The sequence below is a fragment of the Metopolophium dirhodum genome, chromosome 7 (assembly GCF_019925205.1).
Source record: "Metopolophium dirhodum isolate CAU chromosome 7, ASM1992520v1, whole genome shotgun sequence".
Classification (NCBI taxonomy): Eukaryota; Metazoa; Arthropoda; class Insecta; order Hemiptera; family Aphididae; genus Metopolophium; species Metopolophium dirhodum.
The window spans coordinates 10,704,304-10,717,962 of record NC_083566.1 but is presented as its reverse complement, the minus strand read 5'-3'; the positions used below and the strand labels follow the sequence as shown (position 1 = coordinate 10,717,962).

At 28.3% G+C, this 13,659-nt stretch overlaps 1 protein-coding gene across 2 annotated transcripts; it reads left to right on the top strand.

Annotated features, from left to right (window-relative positions):
• The first annotated feature begins 6,321 nt into the window (after positions 1-6,321).
• On the top strand, positions 6,322-13,455 carry LOC132949537 (ARF GTPase-activating protein GIT2). Of its 2 annotated transcripts, XM_061020477.1 has the most exons (13): positions 6,333-6,880; positions 7,854-7,984; positions 8,068-8,168; positions 8,229-8,403; positions 8,461-8,591; positions 8,646-8,838; positions 8,896-8,968; positions 9,041-9,217; positions 9,277-9,380; positions 9,461-9,679; positions 9,737-9,910; positions 11,604-11,774; positions 12,035-13,426. In XM_061020477.1, exons 1-13 carry the CDS (start codon positions 6,829-6,831, stop codon positions 12,194-12,196), a joined length of 1,863 nt encoding a protein of 620 aa, XP_060876460.1. In that variant the 5' UTR covers positions 6,333-6,828; the 3' UTR covers positions 12,197-13,426. The 2 variants fall into 2 exon arrangements, with proteins under 2 accessions (XP_060876461.1, XP_060876460.1); XM_061020478.1 differs by lacking the exon at positions 11,604-11,774 and having other exon boundaries at positions 6,322-6,880; positions 12,035-13,455.
• The last annotated feature ends 204 nt before the right edge of the window (positions 13,456-13,659 follow it).

The window sequence follows — 13,659 nt, the reverse complement described above, 5'->3', positions numbered from 1 at the left end:
CGTACTTCGGGAAGTATGATTAATTTACTACCTCTTTTAGTAGTTTTTATAGTCGTGCAAACAAGAATATATTTCATTTTTCGCGATTTATTGACATGTGCGTATGTGAGAGTTGCTTCCGGCGCGGTTGCCCGACTCGACATGACAGCGGTCAGCGATTCTCGGAAACAATCAGCAGATAAGGATTACTGGATAGCCAATAATAATAATAATAATAATAATAATAATAATATTTTTCCAAAATTAAATACAAACAATATATTATAAGGAATACAGATTACAGAGTATAATATTATACTACCTATGAATCATTTTATTTCAACACTACACTCTGATCAGTTAAGTCGTCTGTAAGTTTTCAGTGGTTTGTGCTTTTTTTTTTCATTATTTTACAAGATGGGTAAACACTGGCGTTTTGGGCGAAAAGCTAGGTGTAAGTTAAGTGCGCCTAGATTAAAAAAAACACTGATTGAACAATTTAGAATCAAGAAAGAAAAAAAATGTTATAGATCAAAGATGCGATGATCAGGTAATTATATAAACAGATATAAAAATCACAATAATATTAATATTTAATATTCTAAAAAATTGAAGATTATTCACTACCTGTTCATTATTCTTTTATTTTAATTGTAACAGGAAAAAAACACATTTACTTGTGTCTGAAAATGTTTTGATAGATGATAAGAATATAGAACTTATTACTGAAACTAGGCAAGTAAAACCGTTTTTGAATATAAGTCACTGTAAAATTGGTAAATGGTAAAAAAGTCTAGAGGAAAAAAGTCCTAGGAAAAAATTATTATTTAAAAAGGTTGAAATCTTATCATTTTATCTACTGAAATTAAATAAAAATAACTTTTTCTTTCTGTATCGTGTTATTTTTCTACTTATAACAATGTTAACAATTGTTAAATAAATTTTTACATTTCTGTAATACCCACAATCATTTTTAATGTTATTTACACGTAATGTTATATATCATATTATAATGAAAATGATTGAAAACAATAAAACGATTAAAATTCTAAATATACGGGGGGAGGGGTCATAACAGGAGACCAATTTAGTACACAATTTATACAATAATGATAACATGAATATAATAATATGAAATTAATATATGTAGGCACTAAATGTCTAATGTCTATAAAAATTATATATACCCCGCCTTGAAAAAATCTTAGATACGCTACTGTAGGTAATATTTATAGTTAGCCAATTCATAATTACGAATTAAAATTAAAATGTGTACGATTCTTGTTCATTATATTTTAAAATAAACATATATTGATCATTGATCTGGTAATAAATTATATTGACAATGAATATGTCATTCATCAATAATAATACTTATTCATTAAATTTAAATAAATAATAATAAATATCCAAAAACTTTTAGTTTAGAAGCAACTTTATTAAAATCGTGTGTGTTGACATTGATAGACATTGATGTTAAGGTTTTAAACGAATAGATAAAAAAAAATTGATTTTTCACAGATGTAAATTCATTACAATTTCCTATTTAGGATTTATTAATAAACGCATACCATGTTTTCAATACTCGGAAAACTTAAGGGCGCATTCTCCTCCGTTGTCTCGAACCATTCCTTCTGAACACTTAACTTGCCTCAACTTGAGTCTTATCAAAACCATTTGGATGTTTTCCCTTATGGAAATGGTATTATTAGCGATACGATTTTGAATATTTTTAAGCCATCCTTGTTTATTTTTTTGGGTTCCTTGACTTTCTGCGTAGACTTTTTCCGTGTCCATATTTTATTCACAGCTTCGTAAGTGGTTTTTGCAGCATTGTTTTTCGTGAGTATAATATATAATTATTATTGATACTATTTTTACCTTCATTTTAATATTTGTGGGTGATATTTGTAGCTGACTCCTGGTTGAAGTTCGTATGCTACCATTATAGCTATGCAAACGATCAGCAAAAAAAAACAACAAATTCATCGTGATATAATATGTTTTTTTTTTTTATTATTTTAAACTAAGACATTCCTAGCCTAAGGATATCTATGTCTAGGGATATTTGACAATATACTTATGTTTTAACAGGTATTAACATGATAATTAAATATTTATAAGTAAAAAGGATAATTTACAAGATATTTACAGATGTTACAATGTGATTACAATAATATTATTCTAGTATTTACATATTTATATAATATGTAATATACCCAATATTATGCGTTGTATTATTTTAGAAATAAAATAAAATATATTAGCAAGCGGTCTTGTAAACACTTTTTGCTAGAGCCTCCGCAGTTATAACTGATAAAACACCAAATTGCGATTAAAATGTCGTACCACATAATGCGTGTAATAATAATATAATACTATATTGATAATATCAGCCTATTTAAAGTCCCTCTTTTCCCACTTTATAAAATACTTACTGGACACTAACAGTATAATACGCAGTAATGCGTTGCTATTGGTAGGTTTTTGTGATTATTCGATCAGTATATCATCAGGGGTAATAATATTATAATAAGTATAATTATATATCCGATCTTATTATTATTTACCCCTAGCTTCTGTATATCTGTATTCTGTGTACTTCAACACTTATCTTTGTGAATTCTCATGAAACAAAATTACCCCCCCCCCCCCCCAAAAAAAAAAAAAAAAAACTTGTTATGTAGGAAATTAATTTTTTATTTTATGTTTTTTAGTAACAATAAAAAGTGCATTTTGGAAAAAAAAAGAAAATTATTTTGGTACTATATTAATTATTTGTTTTGAAATATATTATTCAAGAGCTTTGACATTAAAATCAGTTTAGCTAATAGCTTGCTGTGAATCGTCACATAGATTATCGATACCTAAATTTCTAAAAAATATTAAATGTAAAAAAAAATTGGTGCGTGTAATCCCTATACGCGTGGATGAAGTGAAAATTACAGTTATATAATAATAGTACAGCGTAATACAGTAATAATAATAATTTTTGATTTCCAACAACATTATAGTATGTATAAGAATAGGATGTACATAAAAATATTTAACTTATTGGTGAATGGTCATACATGTATGATTGTACAAAGTACATATATTGTGTGGCTGTAGTGCTGTATATAGTAAAATAATCAGTAATACCGATTACCACCGTTACTTCTTACTTACAATACCTATATTTAATTTATTTTAACTTCATAAATAATAATAAGATCATTAGCCCAGTAGCTAGCTGCGTACGCAGGATTTTAGTTCGGTTAGGATTTTACCTGAGTAAATAATTTACATTTTTGCTAAACCGTTTTTATATTATAATTGGTTATTTATTTATTTATTATTTAGATATATAAACGCCAAAGATGGCTTCAGTACAGATTTGTAAACATATATATAATAACATACTATAAATTATTAAAGATCTGTTAAAATACAATTGAAAAGTTTTGATACATAAGAATATTGAAAACCGTTAACTCATAAAAATACGATGCTTATACAAGTGAAAGAAATCAATCCCGGATTCATTTCCCATCCTCAAAATTCTTTCTAAGGGATTGTTATATCCATAATTAGTGCGGTGGGTTTTGATAAATAAAGTAGAACAACTTCTTGAGTAGTATTGAAGAACGTTGAAATTTCAAATACATTCTAAGAGAGAGGAACATGTAATTTTACCATTAATTAATTTAGAGACGAAGGATATGTCAGCTTTTTTACAACGAATAGATAATTGACTGAGATTAAGAATATTTTTAATATAAATTATACTAGTCATTTTCATTATTAAATATTTTTTTAAAGCAAAAATCTTCTTTTTATCCTTTCGATTTTTTCAATATAGCACTTCGAGAATGGGGACTATACGATAGACCCAAACTCCAATATTGACGGACTATATAGTGAACAGTAAAGGGTGTTAAGACAATAAATATCAGTAAAAGATGAAATAGATCTAATTAAAAATCCTAGGGTTTTTAGAGCTTTTAAACAAATTTGATCAATGTGAGTGGAAAATAATAAAATAGATTTGAATGTAATACGTAATCACGAATAGTAGTAACATTATGTAATATTATATTATTAATTGAATAATTAAAGTTGATTTTCGTACGACAAAACGTAATTTCTGAACATTTAGAGATATTGAGCTTTAATTTATTTACATTACACCAATCAAGAATAAATTATAGTTAGTATCAAATTTAGTCTACATTAAGAATACTCAAGTGTTTAACCTGGACACAGTGGACACCCGGTCATCTATTCTATAGAGCCTCTATCTAACCTGAAAGGTGAGTTTCCACTGTATACGTGTACGTGTGCGTGAATATATTGACCGGATCTAAATTAGCAACAAAAAAAACTGAACTATGATTATCGACGTCTTTGTCATATTTAACAATTTATTTTATATCTATTAAAAATGAACAACCACCATTGATCTACTCTGTGTATTAAAATGGTTGTAATTAAGATTTTTTTGTAAAAGGAAGATATTTAAGGGGGTCAGAACCCTATGGGAACCATGGGTCGATGGGCAACCATACTATTAATAGCAGTGTTATAACTCCACGATGAACAACCATAAATATTACCGCTAAGTCCACAACTTGATTTTATGTAATGATATTAGTGATCTTACTTATTTTTTCATCCGCCGAGCGTAAGTAGAACAATTTGCGTCAATATAGCTAGCAATTTTCCTTTTATTAGACATAGTATAAATTGTGAAAATGTAAAATAGACAAAATAGTCAGTATTACAAAAGACACCGAACGTATAATAGTAAAAAAAATTTAATTAGTACACTACACGGACACACAGTAGAAAACACGAGTACAAAAGAGTAAAGACGAATCACGGTGATAACTAAATATTATGAGTTATGAGTTATGACAAATAATAAGCAATCGATGTTTCAAGTTTTCAACCAACTATAATGACCTGGGGCTGGAGCTGCGTATTGTAAAATATACCTACCGGTCGCACTATCGCCCGAACATTAATGTTCTGGGAAAGTGTAGAGCTGGTTGTTATTGAGAATTCTCGATCATCATATCGTGTGGGATAATTCTCATATATTATATTTTGTGTAAATATAAAATAACTAAATATTAATAATAATTAATAATGATAATATGAGTTATAGATATGACTATATAGTATACGAGTCTAGATAATAATATAGTCGTCATATAAACACGTATAAACATATTCTGACATTCTGTCGAAATTAACAATAGTTGATAGTTTGTTTTTAGAAAAAAAATAGAACAACATTTAATGCATTATAGAATATACTTAATTATAAATTGTTATAAATATTGAAAAAAAAATTCATGGGGGGATCTATCCCCCTCATTCTCTCCCGTTTGACCACCACTGCCATTGCAATATAGCATTTTAAAATTGTAGGTCCTAATAGGTTTTTGGGGGGCTACAGCAAGCCCCCCCCCCAATTGGCGCCTATGTGCGTAAGCCACTACTCGTTGCTATACCCTTCAAACTATTATTAAATCATACTAGGCATAGGCGCAATTAGGGTTAAAATTCTGGGGGGCTAACAAAACTATTTATTTAAAATAACCTATAGGGGGCTTATATCTAAATCAATAAGTGATATTTGTGGGGGGCTAAATCTTAGTCAGGGGGGCTAAGTCCCCTAGTTGCACCAATGATACTAGGTCTAACATAAATGTAAGGGGGGTAACTGCGACGCGAAATTGAAAAGTTCATTTGTGATTTCCCATTGTATATTTAATAAAAGAATATTATGATGATTTTTGTTTATTATAAGATTATTGTAACGATTATAAATTTGAGGTTAAAATTTAAATTCCAACAGTTTTTGAATTTTTTTTAAATTATAGTTTCAAAAATGTATACGCATCGCACTTACCCCATCGCTTGGCATTGCACATGTTTAAATGCGTAATCTTTAATCGTGCATTCGTTTTTTTTATAATTACTATATTATAGAAATCTGTGGGATAGGCTATCAGATTCTTATCGGTGAATTTCTAGACCAGACATTTTAAACATTTTGTTTAAAATCTCTGTTCAAGACTGATAAAAAGTGAGGTGATTTTTATTATATATATTATATATGTATTCGGTTATCAGTATAACTAGAGAGCCTTTATAACCACGATTTGAGATATCTTAAATCGTGTTTATAACTAAAGGCTCTCTAAGTAAAACTATAGGGTATAACGAATAAGCCTCAGTTCCCCTCCATGAACACGACCTATCTTGAGATAGCATAGCCACCTACTATCAATTTCTTTATTATCTATATTCTATGGTATTATCTACATCGTGATTCGTGATCAATGGATTATAATTTATTGCTTAGATCATATACATAATAATATTATTATTTAATTATACATATTGTATATGATCTAACGATTATAGTCTGTATTCAAAAAACGATCTGATAAATCGAGTGCTGACTGTCAGACTTGCTAGCAGTCTTTACAACTCTTTTTGAATATCAATGGTTAATGGTTATCAATACTAAATACTAAATGTCCATGGTGTTATCTATGCTGTGTTCTTGAGTATCGAGCTCGACTCTTCTTGTCGTCTCTTGGGTAGTTGTGTCTCTAGTTGGTACTTTGTTTGGTCCTTGTGTTGGTGATTGAACAGTTACGGACTACGGAAACATTCTCGGTGTTCGTCGGTTCGTCCATGTCCTGCGTTCAAACGATTGTTTTGGCGTTTGCATGTATTTTTTTTAAAACCGAATTTGTTTCTCCGACTACTCTCCCCGGAGGCCCGGATAGATTGCACACATAATATTATTATACACACTGGATTGTATCGTCGAACACGTTCACCACAGTTATGTCTATTAAGTATAAAAACTATGACGCATGCGCCGATTGCAGTGCTCCAGGTATTTTATGAAAATATTAGTAGTCTTTATTACTTAAATAATAATATGTTATAAGTACCTACAACATGTGGAAGTGTAGGTTAGTTTTTTTTTTGTTTGTACGCTATACAAATGACCACTGTATAAGTTTTAAGTTTATAGTTTATACTGCTACCACATAGGCCTTTACATAGGTGGGCATCGGATATGAATGATGATGAAAAATAGTCAATCTGCCTATTAAAGTTATATACAATTCTTATTATAATTTAGGTAAAAATAACTTCTAAAATGAGATAAAATTTTGAATTATTAAGAGCTCAATCCAATAATTTAAAAACTGTTACATAATGCGTGATTTAATATGAACAAACTATAATAAAAATAGCAAGATATTCTAAGCCATAGAAAAGATGAATAAATATTTTTGATATTAAAAAATGTAAATTCTTTAGGTATATTATTGACAACAATTTAGATCCACTACACATTTTAATAAAAATTATTTTGGTTATTAGTTTTTGCCGTCCTCCGAATAAAAAAATAATAAAAAATAGTAAATAGGTACCTAAAGGAACTTCATCCTCCTGTGCACCCTGCCCAATTCTTGCTTTACTTCTGAATAATAATGTCCTAATGGTTTTGTCTTAAACATTTAATAAAAACTTTATATTAAAATAGTTGTTAATTAAGTATAAGTTTAATGAGGTACTGAGCTATTTATATGGGGACGGTGTTATCGGTGTTATCCCACTGCTAAAAGATGCACACAGTTTTAAGCTTAAATATCAGCGATAATATGCGATCAAATTTATGAAAATAATTCTTTTAATTTTAGCAATAAACTGAGCAAAACACCTAAATTAAATCTAGTATATACTTATGAAATGTACTTATACTCAATTATTAAAATTAATCTATTTTGACATTGAATACATTACATTAAATACAGAAATGGGTTGTAAAATAAATTTTCACTTAATTTTCTGTATAGATTCAGATTGGATAGTTGTAAATCGTGGATTGTATATTTGTGATGAATGTTGTAGTATTCATCGTAGTCTTGGGCGACACATATCACAAATTAAAAGTTTAAGTGCCGACTGGTGTCCAATAACATTGAATGTAAGTACTTAAAATATTATATTATATAATGCATTTTGTGGTATTAATTGTTAAAATATTCTATATAATATATTTTTGTTTAGATGGTTAGAACTTTACATCAAGCTAATGTTAATACACTTTGGGAACATGCTTTAAGTGATAATAAGAATCACAGGAAAAAACCTACTCCTAAGGATCCACTGTAAATAAAATATTTTATAATTTTTTTCTATTCCTAATTATTTATTAAAAATAATTTTAGATCTTTAAAAGAAGATTTTATACGTGCTAAACATAGACAGCAATCTTTTATACTAAAAAGTAGTGATACCAGGGAAGATTTAAATCAACAATTACATTCTAGTGTCAGAACATCAAATCTAGAAACAAGCCTAAGAATTTTAGCTCAAGGAGCTGATTCTAATTATTATCATCCAGTAAGTAAATACGTTATTATTTACCTTAAAAATATTTTATTTCGCTAATAAATTTAGGAAAAAGGAAATTATCCATTACATGTGGCAGCTAAGGCAGGTCAAATATTACAGGCTGAATTGCTACTTACTTATGGAGCTGATCCACGTGCAGTTGATAGCAAAGGAAATACTCCAGCAATATGTGCCAAGTAATTAATTTGAACTTTTTTTTTACTTATAATATCATACCTGACATTTTCTAGGCTATCTGGTCATAAAGATATTAATGAAAGACTAAATGATAGTATGTATGAAGTATTAGATGTTCTTTCAATGTATGTATTCGGACGTAAAGCAGAACATAAAAATGAAGTATATATGATACCTTTCAACCCAAATGATGAATGTGTTAAACAAGAAAGTGACCAACAAGAAGCTATACAGAAGATGCAACAGGTAAATTTAATGTTAAATTATAGTGTTGGTTTATTAATCTATAATATTTTTTTGTAGTTACCCAATTACTTGTTTGAAGATTTAGTGTTGGATGTATTTGATGAAATTGATAGAAGAGAAACTGAAAAAAGTAATTAATATATTTAAATAATTATATCCTATATTTTAAATTTTAATAATAAAATGATATGATTTTATGTAGTTTGGCAACATAAAAATTCACAAGCTCATATTATGTCAGTACCATTCTTACCGGTAAATCCTGATTTATCATCAATGAAAAATCAAGGCCGTCAAAAATTAGCTTGTTATGGACAAAAAGAATTTAAAAAACTTGTTACACAAATTTTAATTGAAATAAACAGAAGGACTCAACCAGGTACATTAATTTAAAATAAAACCGTTTCATTTACAGTTTAAAATGTCTTTAAATTTTAGTGAATAAAGTTATTTCAAAATTAAAATATGATGATGATGAACCACTTTATGATCATGTCGCTTCTGATGAAGACTATGCAACGCCTGAACAAATTACTGCAATGGTAGTTTTTTTATTTTTGTTGATGTATTATTTATCTTAAATTATTACATAAAGATATATTGTTAACCATTTATTTTAAAGATGGCAGTACATATTAAACCACCTACTAATTTAAACAGTAAAGATAATAGTCTTCAAGTAGATGTGACTGAAGAAACTGTTGATTCAAAAAAAATAAGTATGAATCTTGCAATACCTAATTTGCCATTGTATAATGGTAAGGACTTCGAAACAAAATTATCAGAGTCTGAGGCCAAAATTTCAAAATTGATTTCTGAAATTGATTTACTGAAAAAAAAAGTTAGTTTAATTAGTACTCAAAATAATAAAAGATTTTATTATGAAATTGTTTATAAGGTGGAAGAAATTACTAAAGAAAATGTAGAACTGAAATGTGAAATGTTACGACAAAAACAACCAGCACTGGTGATTAATGAAAATGAATGTGGCGATGTTAAACAACCTATTAGACCTGTATCAATGTATGAAACTCGGGAAGGAATAAAATGTGATATGATTCGAAGTATTCAAGTAAGAAATTATTTAATTCAACCATTGTAAAGGTATAACATTACAAAACTGGAGAGGAATACAATCTTATGCTAGTTTTGTAACATAACATTTGGATAGTTATGTATGTATACATATTATTAAACCATAATTACCAGAGTTGGGATTTTATAGCACTTAAAATTGCATAAATATGCGCTATAATATTACCTTAAATATCGCTAAAATATGCAATAAAAACAAATGCTAAGATAAAAAAGTAAATATATTAATAATTTTTTAATCACTTACAAATTATTATAGGTAGTTACTTAAGATTTGAAATAATTTAGTCATTCTGATCAGAATCCACCACATTCACCACTCGTTCGTTGATAATCGATGATTAATAATCGACAAAAAAAAAAAACCCCAACAAAATCAGCAGATAACAAAAATTAGAACCGAACACCTAATACAAAATTATTGTAATAATTCGATTGTCAAAAATCTGAAAACACGTTTACTAAAATATGATCAATTTTGATTCAAAAACAGGTTAAAATGCAAAAAAGCAAAATACAATTTTTAATTTGAGTTATCTGTATAATTTTTTATTTTTTTTAAACTAACCGAAGGCTTTTTTTATTATAACGATCAATGATCTTTTACAATACATTTAAGAGGTGTACATACATATTAAATATTATTAAATTAATGAATAAATATTTAGTAAATATATTCAAAATACATGTTTTGGTTATCACTCCCAGTGAAGAGGTCCAAGCCTTAGTCTAATAATTTATACTAAGTCATATTATGGTCTTTGGTGTTTGAGACGCCTAATGTCTTGAGAGTTATCAAGTAGTTGAATTGCTGCTGGATTAGTGTGTTTATCTAGTCTTTTCTCGTGTTTTCGGGCAAAATTGGTAATCTCATCCTGGACGAAGGTCATCATCAAATATCGGTGGATAATGTCATTTCTATAATTCTATCGTACCGGTATGCTGTGACAATAGTACTGAGAGCAATGTTTTGGCAACATTGGATAATCTCAATATTGGACTTACTGGCACAGCCCCACAGCTGTATTCCATAGCTCCATATTGGTTTAATTATCGCCACATACAAAAGACGTTTGCATGTGAGATCTAATTTGGAGTATCTACCGATCGGCCAATAATGTTTCCTCAATTTCAGTTTAATTTGCAGTTTTTTCTGGCGAACATGATGTTTCCAATTTAATCCTAAATCGAGGTGCATTCCTAGGTATTTTGTAGAATCGTTCTATGGGATGATCTGCTGATCCAACCATACTGGGTAGTATACACTTTTACACAAAGTATAATTTACGTGTACCAATTTGTCGCTGTTAATTTTGATTTTCCTACGCTTGGTCCAATCGGAGACGTTGTTAAGTATTCGTTGAAATTGATCAGTCGCAGTGGTCTTCATCAGTTGCCAGTATTACTGTGTTATCGCCGTTATCGGCAAACATAGCTGTCTTTGAGTATCTCTGTATAATGAAACACATTTTTAGCTTGCTCTGCTATTTTTTATAAATCTCATAAGAAATATGCAAATGCTATAGAATTAAAAATCACAACCCTTATAATTACTAAAATACTCCAATGTTATATCGATACTTAATTTTAAAAAAATGTTTGAAACAAAATCTTTGTATAACCAATTAAGTACTAGCTAAACTTATATTTCTTAATATTTCACCTATTAGACAAGTAATTTACCATTATATGAAGATGTTGTTCGTCATACCGCTCAAGTAACTAAGGGTATACAAGAACTATGGACTAACATAAGGTCATCAGAAGCTTGTAAAGCATTTGTTCCTGGCACTGAAAAAATTAGAACTGCTGTAGTTGAACTTACTGCCATATTTCCACATGTAAGCAAATCATATTTACTTCATAATTATCATTTAAATCACTGATTATAGATTGAACAATGAACAATTTAATTTTTAAATAATGGTAAGGTTGGTCACATTAAAATTGAATATTTGTAATAATTTCATGTAGGTACTCATCCTATTTTAAAGCTACCATACTTTGTGTTAAAATATTAACTAAAAGGAAAAAAAATTCCTACAAAATTCTAATTATTTTAATTATTAACCATATTGTATAAAATTAAATTTTTATTTAGAGTATTAATGATGATGTTTTAAAATCGGCATTATGGTCATTGAATACAAATACTACTCAACTTCAACTTGAATGTGCATGTTTGGAAGCTGGTGTTGAAAGAGTGCGGGATTGCTCGTTCAATATTGCAAAAGCTACTAAACAGCTTTTGACAAGGTTTTGAATATAATCAATGATAATGAACTTAAAATATATAAATATATATTTAAATTTAAAACTTTTACTAAGTTCCTTTTAATTATTTATTAATAATAAATTACACATACAGGGTATATTTGTATTACAATTTAAGTACGACTAAGTAGAATTTATATCAAGATATTATATAGACATTTGGACTAGTATTTTATTGTAAACTTGGCACCTAATATCACTAATAATCTATTATATCACAATGCATTTATCATTTACAATTTATATCATGTTAATTTAAAGTATAATTTATTTATCTTTACATTTCAGTAAATATTAATTTTTGTATTTAAAATTATTTATGATGTTATAACAAAATCAAAAGTTTATATTTAGTATTTATCTATATTGTTATATTTATATTTTAATATATTAAACCATACTTAAATTATGTTTAAATATTCACTGTCATTCCACTGTTATGACAAAAGAGAAGCTAGAAATGACAATTCATCTGTATGACTGCCTTAAAGGGCATCCAACACTAAAAATAAAGTTGCTTAGATTTAAAGTATGCTATTATCTAAAGAATATTGTGTGGGTCTCACACTTTAACACTAAATATATAATGAAATACAGGCGTTTGAAAATATGAGTGTGACATCATAGAGCCTAAGTCTGAACTGTGGCATATGTTTTACGTGTCTTGATTAATACGTCAATTTCTATCGTTAAAGATATTTTTTTTATTTAGCTTAAAGTGTTTTTTTGTGTTTATGACACTGGTATTAATATAATTTTGATATACTTTCCAGTTTTTTCATAGTAGATAAAACTGTTATAGTAAATTTCGTAAAATTTGGTTTGTACGACAAATGACAATAAAACGCGAGTTGTGAACTCAATAATTTTACTTAATTATAATTTATAATATGTAGTGGCGTAGCATCATAGGAGACAATGAGACAACGTCTCCCCACTATATCATAATATGCCTTCACTCCATAGCCCCATATTTTTTTGTTTATTTTAATACAAACAATAGTCCTTGGTTTGTAGTTAAATTTGTGTTTTGTTTGCTTCTTTTAATGCGTTTGCCTGCAGGCACCCACGTTACCCTTCCCATTGTTTTCATTAGTTCAACTGTTTAAGCCAAGTTAATTTATTTGTATGCATTTTTAAACATTAATCATCTATCTCTGTAAGACCTCTGATTAATCATTCGATAATAAACTTATTATTGAGAGTAATTTTTTGGATTTAAGAAGCATATCTGCATATTATTCCTCATGCTCCAACTTATACTGTACTATTTATTAGCTATATATAATATTTTTTGATTCTAAATATGCATCTGCTTACAACCGGTCGCATTCTCCTCCCAATTTATTTGTTTAACTCTTGTTAACTCATAATTCAAAACATGGAAGTCGCTCCGCTATATATATATAGTATATATAGTATATACTTAGTTGTCATGATTGAGTAGGTTAT

Excerpts from the sequence above, each read along its gene's own strand:
- LOC132949537 (XM_061020477.1), top strand. The coding sequence starts at position 6,829 with ATGTCTATTAAGTATAAAAACTATGACGCATGCGCCGATTGCAGTGCT. Across the intron at positions 6,881-7,853 it reads CGCCGATTGCAGTGCTCCAG|ATTCAGATTGGATAGTTGTA; the intron begins GTATTTTATGAA and ends TTTTCTGTATAG. Across the intron at positions 8,839-8,895 it reads CTATACAGAAGATGCAACAG|TTACCCAATTACTTGTTTGA; the intron begins GTAAATTTAATG and ends ATTTTTTTGTAG.